Below are 19,648 nucleotides of genomic sequence, written 5' to 3'. Positions count from 1 at the left end.
CACAAAAATGAACGCTTTGCTAGTTTACGCGCCCATCATCTGAGTTTTTATCGACATCTAAAATTTGTTATGGTAACTAACCTGTACCTTTTCATGGTCGTCTCTAACTTCAGTCCACTAGGTCGCGAAAGAAACCGAAAATTTATAGGTTAAGTTAAATAACATTCAGATTTAAAGAGGAACTTTTCACGATGGCACTCTTGAAACACTTTAGCCCTTTAGTAAGATCGAATTTAAGATCAATAAACGTAAAATGTAGTGCAAGACTGTTGTCAACTGACAGTAGCGAGGAAAAGCCGGTCGATACGAAACAAGGTTATGCACAAGCTTTCGAAAAATTCGAAAGTCTGAAACACACGGAAAACAAGGAGCCCAAACAGACTTTTGCCTCACTTTTACGAAACTCAAAATTGATCGACGTGAGTTTTGTGTTATATCAAGAATGATTCGTTAACAAGATGTTTTAGTTGGGTGATCCGGAAGGAAAAGTAGTGACCGGAAAGATTTTCCACGTTGTGGATGACGATCTGTACGTAGATTTTGGTTGGAAGTTTCACTGTGTGTGTCCACGCCCCAAGAAAAACGCAAGGTGGGTGTCATTTGCTTCATGATGTCATAAACTGTATTATTTCAATCCCAGTGAATATGTGAGAGGCAGTAAAGTTCGTTTACTGATACGAGAGTTGGAACTGTCGTCAAGATTTTTGGGCTACGAAAAAGACATCACACTGCTTGAAGCTGATTGTGTTCTATTAGGGCTAGTTCAGGATCGAAGTAAAAATGTCCAGTAAAGTATTTTGTCAGTTTATTTTATAATAAAATACATTTTTACATTGATGCAATATTGTTAATAACAGGCAAGAATTAGTTTAACTAAATAAACATGAGTCATTTTAATACATTGTATTAATCCTAGTACAGGAATTTACATCAAATTTTAAAGCTGTTTATACCAAAAAAAAATTATATACAATAAACAATTAACGTTAAATAATACAAAAAACATAACTATAAATTATTACACAGATTCCTCTGACAAGGTGATGAGGTATATGACAAACATTAAGGCACCTTTTCAATATTTTAGTCATAAATTGAGCGAAGGTTTTTTATATGATGGCACAGGGAAGACCGCAACATAAAGGTAAACAAACAGGCACCACAGCAGCACCGGAACTGCTCTTCGACTTGCTTCTACTCTCTGCTTCATATTGATATTTGCCAGAAGCTTTTTGATAGCCGCCCTGCAAACAAAAATGAGTATTTTTCAAAAAACCTACAGTAAAATTCATACTTCAGCTCTCCAAGCGCCACCTTCTTCCTTCTTGGCAAACATTTCGTGTCCAGGTGGGTAATAAACAGGAGGACCAGACACGTTTTTACTTTTTTGAACGGGCTCTTTCTTTTGAAGGTCTTCAGCATCTTCTTGTTGACGTTTCAGCGTTTCAATTTTCTTCTTCTGTTCCAACTCGTTTTCGTGCGCGTTGAAACTGGCATTGTAAGGGCTGTTTGGGGGCTGCAACAAACCGATTATATGTATTGCGGACGAAACTAGGAGGAATAAATAAAGAAAATGAGGTAAACAATTAAAAAAATTGCACTATACAAGGTATTATGGAAGTCCACGTAATAAATTTAATCACCAATAGAAGAACTCTTTATTTTTTTTTTACATACATCTTGATCTTTTTTTAATCGAATGTTTTTTTTACATTTTTCTAACCCCTAATTTGACACTCCGCTCATGGGATAATCATCAATTGAAACGAAAAAGTGAGTGAAAATGTTTTTGTGCGGTAAAAACTTTATTTTTTTGAAGAAAGAACGATCGCTGTTCTAATACAAACAGTTTTTACTGTTTTTCATTCGAGTATTTTAATCGAGTAATTCTTTTTCGTGCTTCGTTATCAGTGGATGTGTTAACACATGAGTGGGTAGGTATGAATTTTATAGTTCAAATTATGTATATTTAATTTTAATTCTGGAAGAATTTGCGGAAAAAATGATTTTAAAAAAATGTTTATTTTAACGAGTCCATTGGTGGCTAAATTTATTACGTGGACTTCCATAACACCTATTATCAGAATGTTTCACAAGTGATAACGGAATTGAAAATGCAACCCACAATACATTTGCAAAAGAAACTGAATCTTCTCCGCGTCCATATCCAAGTGTGCTTTACAAATGTATTGTGGGCTGCATTTTCGATTCCGTCGGGCTCATTATCACTCGTGAAATACCTGTATACATATGTTGGAAAAAATAAATGCCAAGTCTTAAAAAGCACGTTTTACATTTTTGTTAAGAATTGATTTTAACTGACGAAATAAAAAAAGAACAAGATACAGAAAAATGAAATGTGTAGACGAAGTTCAAATAGAACTTTATATCCTTGGTTTTATTTACTGGTCAAGTGGAACACCATATGAATAATTTATTTCGTTTCAACTAAAGTTTGCAAATGAAATAGATTTATTTAAAATTCTGTTGAAAAGATGATGATGTCACTGCATTACGAAGTCGAGATCTATTATAATTGGCGAAATTTGTCAGAGTTATTATAAGTGTTCCTATAACATCGGAAGGTGCTGTGGAAATTTGCCACCTACAAAATATAGCGTATTTATACTACATATTAAAAAAATATTATGTGATTGTTAAGCGACTCATTTTATAACTGATATCCTGCTCAAGGTAACTTTAAAAAAAATTGCTATCTTAATTAACTCAGAACACCGTGATTTGCACTTTGAAAAATGATAAACAATGAAAATTGCAGGAACAGCGCGAGTTGTCAAATGTCAAATTTACCAATCCAGAAAAGACGGCAAATCTGTACCTGAACGGATAAATCCCTATAGGACATTTATCTGACTCTGAAGGCCCGACTAATAAAACTATAATATTCACCAAATACAGGGCGCTGCATTGTATACCGTAAGAAGAACAAAAAAAAAGCCATCAAGGATAGCTATGACGCAGTCCATAATGCGCTTGTCGACTGTAAGTTTTAGGAAAAAATGCAATACTTTTTTTTTATACCTATAATTGTTTATTTAAATAACCCATTTCAGGATTCCACAAATGCATGACGAATTTCTTAATCAAAGACACGGCACTTTCTTTTTCATAGCTATCCTTGATGGCATTTTTTTTGCTCTTACGGTAGTTGTATTTCCCAAAGTATTACGATTCAATCTGAATTTACTAAGAACGCTCCCTGCAGATGTTATCGGTTTATTAGTAGGGGCTTTAGAGTCAGATAAATATCCTATGCCAAGTAGGAAACATTCCCAATATGATTTACAAAGAAAAGATCAAGGGCAGCTACGGAAATAAAGTTTTTGAAAGCATGCAGCGAACTTAATAAACTGTCACTTGTCAAATATTTGTGGCAGAATTCCATTTTCGAAATGGAAACGATGAAAATGGTGATTTGGTTTACCATACACTATGTTTGTTGCAGTTTCGGCAGAAACTCCCTTTATCATGGATGTTATTATGATTGAAGCTATAGTCCGTAGATTTTCAGAAGTTTTGTGTTCTATAACCGCCCCCTATCTCTTTTTTGTTCGTCATATTGTACTACACGATCAACAAAATTTTCCATAAGGGAAGGCTCTGAAAAATAAAATGAGAGTTGTAACTCGGTTCATACAATTAACCTAAATTTAAAACACGTGGCAAAAGGCTCTCGGAATAATTGTACTGTATTACGCAAAACTTTATAAAAATGAATCTCCACAGAAAAGCATGAGGAAGTCATTGTCGAAAGTCATTTAAACATACATCAGTCTAATTAACCCACTGATCATCCTCAAGCAAATATCCTTCAACAACGAAGGTTTTTGTTCCTTTGTGAAAGCCATAAAAGCGGACTTCCCCTTATGGAAAATGCTGTTGATAAATAAAGGTAAAAAAAACAATGAACTGAAATACCTCATTCCCGATATTAGCCATAAGGTCATCCAATTTTTTCGGTGGACCGTCCGGTTGGTTGTCAGTTGGGAACGGTTTCGGTAGCAGAGCTTGTGTCTCATCACTGGGGGGATACCCAGCCTTGTAATTATTAGTAGTGGTACTTTCCGATTTGTACCTGTAATGGATATTGACCGGTTCGTTCGGCCGTCGATTGTCATGGGGGTACGGAGGATACTTGGGATCAAAGTTTTCCACATCACCGGGCCTGGGTTTGTTGCCAGGACCGTAATTATTTGTCGTGTGAGTCTCATGTCTATAAATCACCGTCTTGTTGGGTTCATTCGGCGGATAACCATTTGGGTACGGATGATGTACATTGCTACTAGTATTCGTGTCATGGATTTCCTTGATGTAGTGCTGAGTGGGCGGCGGATAATCCCTATTGTCCGGGTACGCGTGGTTTATTGTGTTGGTCGTATTTGTGTCATGGATTTCCTTGATTATGTACGTCTGCTGCGGCGGGGGAGGATTGCCTCTGGGATAATCGCGATCGTCGGGGTAGGGACGGTTTACGTTTCTATTTGTTACAGTATTGTGCTGTTCTTCTACAACATAAGTCTGCTGCGGAGGATTCTGATTTCGAGGCAAACTACCCCTCGGAATACCCTCATTAACATTTCGAGTGGTGGTCGTTTCGTTATAGACATAAGTCTGATTCTTGGTTGGCACCGCATCGGGCGAGTACCCCGGCTGGTAAGTGCGCGTGGTTATAACTTCCGTAACACCGGGGGGCGCCGGCTTCTGGTAAGGAGGGTAGTTGATCGTGTTTTCGGAAGACTTGTTCTCTACTTTTTTATAGACGAAGCTTTTACTGGGGGTCGTTTGAGATTGATTCGGGGAGTAAACGTATTTTTCCGTATCTGTGGGGGCGTCGAGATTCGTGGGGTAGTTGCCGGATCCGGGGATTTCGTAAGTGTAGGTTTTTATCGTGGTGGTGACCTTCGTGTTGCCTGGAGGGTGGAGGTTTGGGTCGAGGTGGGCCAGGATTTCGGGATTTATGTCAGGAGTGGTGGTCTCGACCACTTCCATTGGGTAACTGTGCACGTTCGTTACTTTCTTTTGTTTGGTCAGAGTGGAGGTTTTCGACGAAGGTGAGGGAGACCTTCCGCGGATCTGCCGTATGTCCCCATAAGTCCCTGACGATAAATTCATTGAAAACATTTTAAACGGGACGGGTTTCAACGCACCTTCACTGGAGTATTGCACGTCCCTCGTGAGCGACCCTTCCCGCTCGGTCCTCTCCAGCGTGCGACTCCTGGAGTTGGAGCGCGGAGTGTCGCCGTAATGCAGTTCGCGTTGGACCGTCCTCTTGGAAGCGGTCGTGTTGTTTCTCCTGCAAATTCAAAATCATTTTCGGAACACCGAATGGAATTAAATCAACAATCTACTTACTGAAATTCTGGATCGACGCCAGTGTTATTATAAGATTCTGGAAAACAAACGCCTTTATAAATAGTTACCTACCTCGTGAGTCAGTACGAATTTAAAATCCCGAACAATATTTTTCGGAACAATGATTATCAAAGTCGCGACTCACCTTTTTCCTGGAACGAAGCGTTCTTCACTTGCTGCAGGTCGTCCAAGAGCGAATCCAGCTGGTTGATGTTGTTTTGCATACGCACTTTTTCTGTTGGGGCTCCGCCGCCGGCGCTTTTGTACGAATAAGTTTCTTTTTTGTAACCAGTCACGCGTTTTGTGCCGTCGGGGGACTACAATACAAAAAAATCAAAAGAGGCGACTCGACACCGCTCTACCCACCGTATAATTGTAAGCGTCATCGGAAGAGTACTCGGTTACTGGATTGGAGGCTTTTACGTTCGTGAAACGATTGAGGGAGTTGCTTCTTGTGGATTCCAATGCCTTGGAGGTTTCGCGGTGTGTTCCTAAAGAGCTACCTGGACGGGAGACCGAATTTTGCAAGTCTTCGAGCAAATAGTCCAAGTTGTGGTCGAATTCGACCAGGTTTTGGTTCGAACTGCGGATGTTACGCACTGGAGACACAGTCCGCATGATTTTCGTTTCTTGATATTCTTTTCGTTCGATCGTAGACATCTTGTTGATTAATCTAAGACAAAATTGTTTGTTGTAGTTTTATTTTAACAATTTTGAAATGACGTTGCGAATTTTAGGACCCAAATCCAAAAAACAAGTTTTTATTAGCGACACAAATTCACAAAAAATAAAAAAAAAGATGTGTACCAATTTGGGAACGATGTACCGATATTACACCTTTTTCAACCGTATTTTAGAAATGATAGGAACATAAACTGTAATTCATATTAGTAAATTGTATTTTAGAAACCATAATTTGTAATTCAGATTGAGTGATTTGTATTTCAGGTATCATCATTTTTCGAATTAAAAATTAAAATGTATAATAATACTCCTAAAAACAAGTTTGTTTACATTGTTTTGCCAACAAGTTGTTTTACAACGATTATAAACCAGAATATGAATATTAAAAAAAAATAAGTACAAAGTGTCTATAAAAGAACGTACGTATATTATCTACTTTGCTCTGAAGGAAAAGACTTGGGAGAAAAGAAATACATACAGGTGTCCCAGAATGAACCAGCATAATTTTAACCACGAGCTACTGGCTTCATGTAGAACTCGGAAAAAATATTAAAAAAATTCTGTCAAAAAATAAAATTACATTTAATTTTTGAGATAAAAATTTTTTAAATTGCTTTTAGTCTTCTACGTTGTCCCACAACCTCGTAGGCAAAATTTCGGCACATTTTAAAAATATACCTGTATATCATGCTTTAAAACAAGGAAACCGCATTGGTGTACGTTTTATAAAATATTTCCTAGAGGTTACTTCGCATTGGCGTACATTTTATAAAATATGATATACAGGGTGTATTTTTAAAATGTGCCGAAATTTTACCTACGAGGTTGTGGGACAAAGTAGAAGACTAAAAGCGATTAAAAAAATTGTACCTCAAAAATTAAATGTCATTTTATTTTTGGACATAGAATTTTTTAAATATTTTTTCCGAGTTTTACATGAAGCCAGTGGTTAAAATTATGTTGGTTCATTCTGGGTTTTCATTCTAAAAAAAACGGCGTCTCCTCAAATGGTTTTTAGGAAAGAGATAATAGTCACTCCGTGCTAAATCTGGGCTGTAGGTCATTCAATAATAATTCATTTTGGTATGAATCCTAGGAATGGGGGCAGTCCCCCTAATGATACCATCTCTACAAAGCCGCACTCGTCCATTACTTCACGGACTTGGCTATCTTTGTGAACTCTGCTATTATCATGGAGCGGCATAATCTTTTGATCACAGTCGTGGGGCATTTTTTGGCAGTTTTAAACTTTCTGATTGTTTCCTTATAGATTTCTGCTGTTATTGTAGAGCCTTTTTTCATGTATTCAACTGATGAAATTCCTTTCATATCCCGAAACACAGCCGCCATCAGCTTTTCTGATGCATGGATTCTTGTTTTGTCAGTGAATCTCAGTAATACACCCACGTTTCATCACCTGTTATAATTTTCGAAGAAAGCCCTTCGTCGTCAGCTAAAGCTCTCAAGTTTTCTTGCCAAATGTGTTGCCGACACAGTTTTTGTTTAGGATTAAGCAATTATGGAATCCAACGTGCTGAGATCTTATTCATTCCTAAATCTTCATACAAGCTTTTTAAACTGCAGCTTTCGACATCCCCACTTCATCGGCAATTATTGAAACTCTTATTCTTCGATCTGCTAGGACCAAAATCTCAACTTTCTTGGAGTTTTCGTTGGTTTTTGCTTAAACAGGCCTTTCCGTGTATCTAGGGTCATGCTGAAGTGACTCCCTGCCCCATCGAAATTGTTTGGACATTCATCATCCTTTGGTGAATATTTTTGGGTCCATTTAGCAAGAGTCCTATGGAATTGTGACGCTCTATAATTGTATTGTATCGAACTAGTTATGTCGAATCGTTGAAGTCGTCAAATCAGATGTCCACAGTCATATGAAAAATTATTATTAAATATATTAGCATCAGTTGGGAGTTCGACGTCTTGATTGTTTTGTTTGTGGTTTTATTCAGTTTTTCTATAGCTATTCTAATTAAGTAGGTACTTTTCACCTTACAAGTCTTTATTAAAAACCCGTCATTAATGAACTTACATAACCTATGTTTTTCTATTTGGTACCACAATTCCACAGGACTCTTGATATGTATACGTTCTCAATTAAAATATATCCTGTTTATTTTCTCAAAATATTTTGAATATACAGGGTGTTTTCGAAGTTGGGGCGGTCCTTTTAACATGTGATAGTATGCGTTGTTCTAAAGAGTTTTAGCCAAAATCACCTTAGTAAAATGTGTACGGCAATGAAGATACAATAAGTTAATTTTTTTGAAATTTTTGAAACCGGTCCTGCTCAAATTTGCGCTGATTTGTTAAAAATTAGAATTGACAAAAAAAAATCAAATAAGCATGGACGTCAATCAAAAATACCGTCAGAGTTGTCATCTAATTAGTCGGAATGGCTTTATCATTACGAAAATAATGAGCTCACAGATATGTTGCTAATGTATGGCCAATGTTATCACGTTATCAGAATGCAGCTGCGGCGTCCAGAGAGTACGCAGAGCGATTTACAGAAAGACACCATCCTGGGCCACGTCAGTTATTATTTATTAATCTAGTACAGCGAAGAAATAGACAGGACCGGACTCAAAATTTTAGAAAACAATAAAAATGTACAATCAATTGTCTTCGTTAATACAAACATTTTACTAAGAAGATTTAGGCTAAAATTCTTAAGAATAATGTATAGTACCTCATGTTACAAGGAACGCCTCAACTTCGAGAACACCCTGTACACCCGGTACATAATAGAGGGTGTTAGAAGTTTACTCTATCAAACCAAATTCATACAACTTGAATTGTTATCATCGATTCAAATCGAAAATGTTATTCTGTTTCGATGACTTCTTAGGCGTTTTGGCGTTTCTGCCAATTTATGAATGATTTTTGCTAATAATGCGGTGGAGAAATATGTTTGCTGTGACACAAAATATTATCAACAAAATTTGGTAACAAAAACCCCAAACACTATAAATCCAATAGATACCTAATCAATACATAGTTTGCTTTACTATGTGAACTTATTTTATAGCTGTTTGAATCTAAAACGCAACTAATGCCTTCTAAAAGACAATGTACTAAATCTGAATTACAAATGATATTTTGAAAAAGGTGTAGTTAATGTAACCTGGGCGTTTCATAAAAATGTTTTCGTGTTGGTGAAATTTTTTCAAGATTGACCTTGTACTGTAAAAGCAATACCAATAACTTTATTAGGGTAAGTATAGATTTTTGGCTCGCCTCCTCGCCTGGAAATCCATCACTATCTAATTATTATTTGCGCAAACGATTGTCACGCAAACTAACAAAATGACCCAATTTCTCTTTTTTTTTTTGTTTAAATAGTAATTAAAGAAGACCATGGTTTATATTTTTTCTTCTAGTTAAGCAAACAAAATTGCAAAAAACTTCTATTCCAAAATGGGATAATAAATTTGTTCTTTATTTTGTACATTCGAAAACCTGATCGTGATCAAACAACATTCTTTAGTGCTTACAATAGAAAATGGGTCACTGATAGAAATTATATTAAATGGCTATACGGCCGCCCACTGGAGGACAATTATTCTGAAAAGAAAGTTTATTGCCATTTATCTCGAGGCGGCGAGAGCGTTGTCAAATGTACCTAATGTTATTGTGTCCAAATGAAAATGTAGAAAACAGAACTGTCAGACTCAATTCAACTTATTTGAAAAATTAAAGATAAATTCTTAGGATTGTCATGACGGAAAGTGTTTGGTGGAAGAGTTTAAACATTCACATTTGCCGAAAAGAAGAACATAAAAGTTTCTTTTTTACCTATGACTCACTAATAAAACAAGGAAATCCACCTACAAATACTTGCTTATCTCTTTAATTTTACGCAATGGCCAGACACATTCATTTTTAGATAAATGTGTCCATCCATGTTTGAAACCGTCGTACCTTCACGTGTTAATGCATTAAATACATAAATTAATGCAGGGACCACCGTTCTTCGTTGGGCAAACAACGAGAAGGTGAAACTTGTCTTTTTATTTGTAAATGACGCCATCGCCGAGGCGTCAATATTTGTGGTGCACGTCAAACTTCCAATAAATCCAAATGAACCAAAGCGGTCAAGGTTTCGTGCTCGTCCATAAAAGGGATTTTACGACGGCCGCAACGCTGACCTTAGCCCAATAACGTCCGTCAATTTCACCTCTTCTGGAACCTTCACTCCATCATCTTGACAATAGCGAGCGCTACACGGTTTTACTAATAATGGATTGCAGGTGTCGCGGAAAATGAGGCGGAACCGGCTAATAATAGGCCCCAAGTGATTTGTTTTTTTCGTTTTTATTGGCTAATTAAACAAGTGATAAACATTTTCGCAACTTCACCGAGTCCGAGACGGATTTAGAACGAAATCTGAGGCCACGATTACCGTTTCAACAAGACATTCATCGGCGCCTCTGATTACCGATCTGGGTCGCTTTCAGAAATAGGCTTTGTCTGCGGCTGACAGGAAATTCTGAACGTCTGCGATTCCAGTCGCCGGATCTGAGCCCGATCGAAATTCGTTGGGAAGCCTAATTAGAACATGTGGGTCGAGATGTTAACCCATTTCTTAAACGGAGTTTCCGGTTGTGGCGACATCTGCAGCGAGGTGTAGTCGGGAGGTGAGAACTGTTTTAATCAGGAGCGGCAAAATATTAATTAGCTGTGTGACTTCGCGTCCACAAATAGTATTCCTAGTAAATCTGTTTACATCTCCATTTTAGTGGCGTCCGGATGAATGAAACAGCTGACGTATTTGCTGCTTTGCACTGCTTCAGAAACACATCTTCCCACATAGACAACATTCTGTCTCACCTCAGCTCTGTTTGCTCATTTTGTTACCAGGTATATCAACATACCGAGCCAACACAAATTACGTAATCGTCTTTTATTTATTGACGGACAAAATTAGAAATCACTTGCATCAAGCAAGCGAAACAGCGGCACCATTGAGCACAGCTCTTGGGGGACAAGAGCCACTTTGTTGTCATAATCAGAATGGCAAATACGCAGACCGTTGAAAATATACGGTTTCGCCGATGACTCGTGTCTATTGTCACCAATTAACAGACACGAACGGCAGCTGCGCCTGATTTGTATGTTAATGAAAAAAAGTTGTTAACGACATGAACTTCGACACCTGTGTCATGGTTCGAATGTAAATTGAAGCACGAACCATATGGTTTACAAATTTTTTTTATGTCTGACACGTGCACGATAAACTGGAGGCGCAGTCGTGGAGGCAACCCCTTGGAAAAGTCGCATGTGTGACTGTGGCGACGATTTTATTAGAGATACAAAATCGGCTAATGCAAGGTTGAAACCAGTCGCTTGTTTTACTAACGCAATCTACATTTCTAATGGAATACCGTGTTCTGTTCTTGTATCTGTTTAAAACACATAAAAAATACCTGTTATTGCATAACGAGACTATGAGATCAGACTGTTGGAATAGAATATTTAATGCAAATTTTGGAGATTTCATTAGAGATTCCACGTTCAAAGATTTTCTTCAGCATTCGTTAGGCATATTCTCGGTAACAGCTTTATTTGTGTGTGACCATAAATCTATGCAAAAGTTAAAAGTTTCTTTAAAGGATAACATTAACACATTTTTCAATTACATAGGTACTTTGAATCGATTATTTCCCAACGTTTATGTGTTATACGGAATTTGACCATTTTTAACAAATTAAATAAAATTTAACTTTTTTATTTGTTATGATACAGCAGCTTACAGATCTTTTTCAAATATTTTGGATAAATGAAAATACTATTTTGTTTGGTTGGTTCATAATGCCTGTTCGGATACCAAAGATTCACCACCTGCAGATTTATGTTGGTTAAACAACAAATATCCCTATTCTGCTTTGGCAAAACTGATGTTTAAATAAAGACACCGGCGTGCACAAGTAATTTTGACATTTATTGTTAATTAATTTTCTAAAATAATAAACATTACTATTTTTTAATTAATTCAATGAATTCACGTTTTTCACGCCCCCCTTCGGAACGCGTACGCCTATGCCTATTGTCAAACACGAAATGGTCATCGGAATGACCAACATTTGCATTGCCAACGTATGAAAAAATGTCACAACCTTTTATAGTCACTTGAAATAATGCTGCGATAAAAATTAAAGGTGTTTATCAAAAAATTAAAAATAAATATGCATTTCATACAGTTTGATTTTAACTTTTTGAAATTTTGGAAGGTACTTACCAACTATCATTTGACAACGTTCACCGCAAAACTTAATCCACCTTTTCATTTTGTCCTGGATCATGTGGAAGACTGGGTATTTACAAAAATGTTGAAGAACGCGTATTTTAAAAAAGTCTGAAGATTTTTAGTCTCGGTGGACATATTTTTTCTGTCAGAAATGTAAATCCAATAAAAGAAAATACAGGGTTTTCTAAATGATTGTAGTCGAAGTAGGCGTGAAAACTGAATGTAAAAGTAAAATTGATGGTTGCCGCTCCACACAGAAAAACATCAAAATGATGTGAATAAGTGACAACTCAATATTTTTAAAATTGATTGCAAAACAACTCAATATTTCTGGATTCAATCGTTAATTTAATAAAAATAAATAAAAATCTCATCACCGCACTTTTCACCTAAAAAATGACAGCGACAGAGGCAAAAATGTAATAACATGGGCATGGCCTACTTCGACTACAATCATTTAGAATAACCCTGTATACCTAATAGAAATTAAACACCGTTCACGTTGTTTTGGCATAATGGGAGGCCATGATTTATTTTTTTAACGTTGGACACCTGCTTGATTTCCATCACTAAAGTGGACATACGGACCTATCAAAATGAAAATAACTTGTTGCTGAATTTCCCGCGATGTCTGAGTATTCTTCTATTGCAAACTAGTAAAACTGACAACAATGGACTAGAACTGACGCTATTTATAACCTCAAACTTAGAAAAAGATAATCTATTTCAACAGACAGCTTTACTACCAAATCAAATGCAAAATTTCCATTGCCTCCCATTATGCCAAAACAACGTAAATGCATTTTAATTCTAAAATTGATTTCATGAAAATATTTGACGCCTCCAGTTTCGTAACTCCATGATCCATTTTCATTAAAAAATTATATAGAAGTGGTGTTGTGTTGTGATCCATATGTACCAAGGTTGGTAGAACTGACTAATTTGTATAATAGGTTGCCTCGTTGCCATTTAAAGCAATAGTTTGAATTTTTTCCCCCCGCAAAAGTTACTCGTGACGTCACAGTGTACTAAACTTTTACGACAGAGTCTGTCGATCATGCATTAGGTGTTCCTAATTAACCTATTATACAAATTAGTCAGTTCTACCAACCTTGATATGTACCATATCATACTGCAGTGATATTGCCCCAGAACCACTTTTTTTTAGGAATTTGGGCAGTTGCTAGTTGTATTTATTGATTCTAAACTGGTTAAATCAGCACCTCAAATATGGTTTCAAAACTGATTAAGTTCAGAAAAAATGACGCAATTTTAAAGTAAAAGTTTCAAATTTCTTATATCCCAGAGGTTTTTACCTGTAACAGTATTTTTTGGAGTTTATAAACAAGTGTTTAGGAAAGATAAATCTTTAACAAATATTAATACAAAATTAAAAACAACACTTGACGGTATTAATTGGAGAACCTTTCCTGAAATGGATTTAACATTTTACTGTTGATAATGCTTCTTGAAGCTGCAAAAACTCCTGAAGAAGCTAAGGAATTTAAAATTCATTTTTGAATATTTTATTTGTTGTTTTATTATCGAGTACTTTTTTGTTATGTATTTGTTTTGTTACAAATGAAATAGGTATTTATTCAAGTTTTAAAACTTGTATGTATCATATTTTATATTAATTTCTGTTAAAACCTGTACCTTTACTCGTATGTATTGCTGAAATGCTTTATTTGCGTCAACACTCTTTACATCCTTTATATTCAGTTTCAAAAGTTGTCAAGCTCATAGATTAGTTGTAAAACTCTTTGTCCAAAATATTTTTCGAAATACATAATTCATTTCAACAAAATTTACTTTTTCAACGGTATACATATTTTGTGAAACTCTCCTGCAACTTAAAAAAAATAATTAAAATACAGGTTTTTAGCACTCCCTTTGAAATAGGTTAGCGTTAGTTTTGAAACAGGACATCACATTTTTTTGTAGTTGGAGCGTTTAAGATTCTGCAGCAGCGTTTTTGCTACCAAAGCGTGTTTTAACAGTTCAGCTTTAGAACTTTCATTATTTTCGATTTTTGTTCTCAAGTCAGTCGCGATCTGTTTATTTTTCTTAGACGAATCTGCCTAAGGTTGATTTTGCTTATTTACATTTTGTGCACTCAAATATTTGCCTCTCTTCGTAAAATCCATTTTTAAGCTATTTTAAGATTTTGTAAACTCGTGTAAGCGCAATAAGTAAGCATTACGTCACGCGGCGTCGTGGTCACTTCTATACATTTTCATGAATCATGGACGACACACTGGGTCGCTAATTAACAACACACAATTAAAGCGAAACATTGTTCAAATTAAACCGAAATCTTTAGGAACATGTGCTCGTGCAATAAAATTCCACGCATATTTGGAGGGATCTTCACCCGGCTGAAAGATGTGAGATCAAGAAATGTAGGAAGGCGTTGAGGTTGTGCGACGACCTTTTGCTTTTTCGAGAGGGCAAAGCAAAAAGTGGTTGCACCAAAGATGCAGTGCAAAACATATGGTCAAAAACCCACACTCTGCAAACGAACCGAACGATTGACCTAACCAAATATAGCAACCAAGATGTAGTCAGAGACACGGAGACGGTGTGAAGGCCGCCCACTACGACCAACCTGCCCCCCGCTTTACTTCGAAGAAGTAATAGAGCAATCTTTGGTATGGTCAGAAATACATTTCACGATTTGGTGATCCGTTAAGATACGAAAATAACCTTGTCCGCGCGTGGTCCTTCTGTCATCAGAGTTAATTATAATTAATTGATTTTAATAGAATAAGTATCAAAATAATGTGGGCCTGATGAAAGGACACGACTCACAGATCTTATTTTCATGCTCCAATGACTGTCATTATATCATGTTGCCATAAACTAGCTTAAACGTCGTCATTATCACACAATGTCCATGCTGCGACAACGGTTGCAATAATGCACACGTAATGGCGTATGACTCAGCGAAATTTTCAACGGAAATTGGACAATAGAATGAAATTCTCCGACAAAATTTTCTAGTCCAACAGAATGAATCCGATTTGTCACAAAATGACACTAAGAAGACTGGCGACTTTCCTTTTAAAATTAGACGTGGCGTCATTATTCAACCAATAAATCAATTGCAAGAACATTTAAATTGCGTTTTGAGGAAGATTTGCTTCGAAGAATGAGGAAGCAAGAACTTGAATTCCACTTCTTCGTTTAAAATATCATGACTGCAATGTGAACTCTACCGACTGTCTCAACAGGTCAACTACTCTTTGTGGCAAATCTCTCAAGAACTCCGTAAATTAAAGTGCATCATATGTTCTGATACACGCGCTACTGATGTCTTTACAACTGTTTGTTTATCAGTTCGTGAAAAGCAGATTTAAATATTTGCTGCAATCGTTTTTCTTCCTCTGGAAGTTGTCAAAACATCACAACAAAATGTAACCAAAACTGTAATTACTATGATGCTATAAGCAACCAATGTTGACTACCGTAGTATGAAATTAGAATTAGTTATTTTAGATTGTACCAACCCTGACTATGATTATGACTACCGTAGTTTCAAATTTGAATTAGTTATTTACATTAGAGAACGGTAGGTGTATTTTCCAGCTATGTACTAGGTTTCAGGCTCGAGACGAAGCCGAGTGCTTGATTAGTTGGAGCGCTGGAAAATACCTACCGTACGACATTTGTATTAGACTTTTCGGCTGACCAAATGCTTTATTTTGCACTTTTGCAGATTTTTATGAAATATCGAATGTTAAACTTTTTGATACACAGAGTTGTCAACCCGATAGGTTGTATGTTCCCTATTATGTTAGTCAATAAAAATTTAAAAAAGCATTTAACGGAAAAATAATACATGTAAATGTGTTTTTTACACTAAATTAAATTAACTGTGCATGCTACCAATGTTGTGAATATCCCCCAGATATTTATAACATCCGTCAGTAAATCGCAGCTACCTTAACCTAAATTGAAAGGTAATGGTGTGTTTACCAGTTGGGGGAGCCGAAGAGATATTTACCGATCAGCTACTCTCTTGTTTCCTGAGGTAAGTGAAATAATAAATATTATCTCTGTATCTGAGGAACTATAAATGGAACGAGCAATCAACATTTATTTATTTACCAGAAGCTAAACATCGAAATGTATCTCTACAAACTAAAATTCCTTTTTTGAATTCCCTCACGCTTATACTGACAAAAATAAAAATCACATTTATTGAACAAAGTTCCATGATATCATAGGTGATTCACCCGGTGCATCGAAGCTTGCACATTTGCATACATTTTATGTGTCTGTTTCAATGTAATCATCAGTCACGTGAAAAGTTAGCTAATCACTATAATTTCATTGTACCTCAACTTAATTATAATATTAAAAAATACACTTCCTGTTTAAGCAGAAGAAGCGAAAGTAGTAAAATTTCTCGTCGCTCGTTCTGACTGATGACGAACAGATTTCAGAAGTTATTTGTTGTTAGACCCATCAACTCTTACATCTTACGTTCGTTTCAAAGTGCTTCAACATTTTATAGTTGTAGTATAACAATGTATGCTCGACTCAACATTTTAATTGCTTTTCAGTCAGAAGTGATTATTTTTAATAATTTCCGTGTACGCGGTGTTAATCCTCTGGGAGTTTTATTCAAAGTTGTTTGATGCTAGATGAGAGAAAAGAAACCAAAAAATCAATTCTGTCTTAACGAACAAAAATTAAAATAAGAAACAAATATTGTCATAAGAAAGTCCCTAACGATTTAATCAAATGATTTCGTAATTTTACTTACATAATAATCAAAATGCTAACTGTTCACACTTCTCTTATCCTTCAAATCGGTATTTTTATCACTGGCTAAATAAAGTCGATCATCATAGTAACACTATCCTATACAGATATTTTTTATTTCGGCTGATACCCTATCGCAAAGAAGATAAAAAAGAAAACAATTTAATTTGGCTGCATCGTGATTTAAAAATAAACATTTGATAAGTAGCCTTGATATCTAATTAAAATGCTATTATCATAAATTTGAAACAAATTACTGAATAACAAAAACTAATGATAATCACATACGTCAACTTAAATCTTGAAGAAATAAGTGTGGGATAACTTCGTACCTACATTAAAATCAATATAATAAATATGAACAAACAGAAAGTTCTGAAGGGGCCCGTGTTTTCCTCGAAGGCATCAACCCATGTGACCTTCAAGATATTGGAATTTGATTCCCTCTTGTTCAGTTGTGTACAATTCTGTTTATTACACCATATCGCAAATTAATAATTTTTCAAATATTGTTGTAAATATATTTTTGTAAACAGTTGGACGAAGAAACGTGTCCGAGCCAGTTCTGTACGACGACATTCTTTTCAAAACTGAAAAGTAGCTATCGGTTTTGAATAAAACATTCCATTCTGCGTGGCGTAACAGTAAACTGTTTTGTCTCACGAAGACGGACACCCAGGCGAAATGCATTTAACTTAACAATAGGTTATCTTAGGTCGCGAAATTATAGACTCTGGGCGGTCGTGTTGGATTATGATTAAGTATGCTTAGCGAAATAAGCAACCAATAAAGGAATGAATACAATCATTTTTACATATAATAAGCACCACCAAGATATGTTACGTTCCGGTTTAACTCAATATGACACCGTGATCACATTAAGCAGTTCGATTGACAAATTGAAATGCACAATCAAATTACTTGCCCCCCATTATATTTAAATCTGGCACTCGAGCTATTGTACAGCTCGCTTTTACAAGATCTCGGTCCGATTGATCTTTCATTTCGGGTCCTGATAGTCAAAGTGACTCCCTAACCCAATAATTAATTCATCATTACTAATTCTGGATCTGGCGCGACGCCGACATAAAATGAAAAAAATTGTGCCATCTATTTATTTGAACGAAACTATTTTTAGACAGGTTTGAAGATCATGCGGGAAAATGTATAAATACATGAATAAATTTTCACTTGCACTCTTCACATTCATCGAAGAAATTACCAAAGGAAAAACAATTAGCTGCGATGAGTAACGAACGGTCAAGGGTGATTTTTTGTGTCATTTCGAAAAACTGTGCCAAGTCCTTGTCGTTATTTTTGAAGGCGTGTGCAATTTTGAAGCTGAATAGAAAGTGAGAATCAATTCGCCCCAGCAGAATCGGGTCGGTATTTTCTGACATAAACTGTAAACGCGGCTTACATATTTCAAACGTCAGGAATATTTATTTCAACGGGTAGCAACAGAAATGTTAAGAATTTCTAAATTTTCCAAATAATTTATGCGACTCCGGCGAAGCACGAAACGACTGGACTGATTAAAGTAAAGTAGTGGTGTGACAGCTGTCATTTTTGACGTGTGATAACGCGAACTAAGTTGAGACGTGACTTCGTGAAGGCATTGCAACTTGTACTAGATTCCAATATTGTTTCGTTCAGATTATTTATTAATTTTTTTCCAGTTCAAATTCAATCTTTCATCAGTGTCCGTGTTAGTTTTTAATTTATGAGTGAGCAGATAGGTGATTTGTTGGAACAGATTCTCGGTCTTTCGATTACCTGCAGCAAAAGTCTATTAGTAGTAGTTTTATGTGGTTTTAACGCATGTCCATAAAAATATGACAATTCTCTGTGTAAATTATGTAATGTTTTCAAGGTAAAATTAATAAATACGTGCAGTTGAAGTAATAGCACGTGTGGGCGAAATATCAATAATTTTCTAATTCGGCGGAGTTAAACAACGCCAAAAATATTCTGCAAATGCGCCGCAGCCTAACTCGAGCCGGTCAACTTATTTATCGCATTCTTCGAAACATTTTATGCAAATATTGATAGGATGCGTGCACGATAAGAGTGTCGAAAAAGTTTTGGACGACGCAACAAATGCTCCGATTCGGCCAATTTTGGAGGCGAAGCTGGGGTGCGACGCGCAAAACGCTTCCAGCAGAACTTACCGTTTCCTGCAAAAGTCGCCAGGTATCCTGTATCACACCACATACACACAACACTAGTTTCGTAAACCGAAGACTTGTTCATGTGCTATTCTCAGATCAACTCGACTTGGCTGGACGCCGTTCAAATGTCAGCGCGTAGGTAATCTCGCCAATACGCAGGCGTGGTTTCGCCGATTTCGGTGTGGGCGGCAAAACCGCGTCGCTGCAGGACTGCAGGTATTCACAAAAATGCAGGTGCACCAACGGTGGGGTGCACCAGGACCTGCGCCGCCCGTTGCGGTGTCCGCTTTTGCGGAACGCGAGACCATGCTGCAAGAACTTTTGCTTTGACAATTTTGTTGAATCGGTTCAAACTGGCAACGTATCAGATGCCTAATAAAACACC

General features: G+C 36.4%; 2 protein-coding genes across 2 annotated transcripts; one reads left to right on the top strand and one right to left on the bottom strand.

Moving 5' to 3' along the window:
* The first annotated feature begins 95 nt into the window (after positions 1-95).
* mRpS28 (mitochondrial ribosomal protein S28) lies at positions 96-897 on the top strand. The gene is made up of 3 exons (XM_069038977.1): positions 96-419; positions 468-589; positions 641-897. Exons 1-3 carry the CDS (start codon positions 192-194, stop codon positions 789-791), a joined length of 501 nt encoding a protein of 166 aa, XP_068895078.1. The 5' UTR covers positions 96-191; the 3' UTR covers positions 792-897.
* On the bottom strand, positions 789-19,403 carry LOC138123976 (rac guanine nucleotide exchange factor JJ). The gene is made up of 8 exons (XM_069038865.1): positions 19,264-19,403; positions 5,740-6,046; positions 5,519-5,690; positions 5,374-5,410; positions 5,169-5,314; positions 3,940-5,117; positions 1,295-1,516; positions 789-1,244 (listed from the first exon to the last, which is right to left on the bottom strand). The coding sequence occupies exons 2-8, from the start codon at positions 6,031-6,033 to the stop codon at positions 1,110-1,112; spliced, it is 2,184 nt and encodes a 727-aa protein (XP_068894966.1). The 5' UTR covers positions 6,034-6,046; positions 19,264-19,403; the 3' UTR covers positions 789-1,109.
* Between the last annotated feature and the right edge of the window lie 245 nt (positions 19,404-19,648).

The sequence above is a fragment of the Tenebrio molitor genome, chromosome 1 (assembly GCF_963966145.1).
Source record: "Tenebrio molitor chromosome 1, icTenMoli1.1, whole genome shotgun sequence".
Taxonomy (NCBI): Eukaryota; Metazoa; Arthropoda; class Insecta; order Coleoptera; family Tenebrionidae; genus Tenebrio; species Tenebrio molitor.
This window is presented reverse-complemented; position numbering and strand designations above follow the sequence as displayed.

Coding starts and splice junctions, on each gene's coding strand:
- mRpS28 (XM_069038977.1), top strand. CDS start 192: ATGGCACTCTTGAAACACTTTAGCCCTTTAGTAAGATCGAATTTAAGA. Junction 420..467: donor GAAACTCAAAATTGATCGAC/GTGAGTTTTGTG, acceptor AAGATGTTTTAG/TTGGGTGATCCGGAAGGAAA. Junction 590..640: donor CGCCCCAAGAAAAACGCAAG/GTGGGTGTCATT, acceptor TTTCAATCCCAG/TGAATATGTGAGAGGCAGTA.
- LOC138123976 (XM_069038865.1), bottom strand. CDS start 6,033: ATGTCTACGATCGAACGAAAAGAATATCAAGAAACGAAAATCATGCGG. Junction 5,411..5,518: donor CGCTTCGTTCCAGGAAAAAG/GTGAGTCGCGAC, acceptor TTTGTTTTCCAG/AATCTTATAATAACACTGGC. Junction 1,245..1,294: donor GTGGCGCTTGGAGAGCTGAA/GTATGAATTTTA, acceptor TTTTGTTTGCAG/GGCGGCTATCAAAAAGCTTC.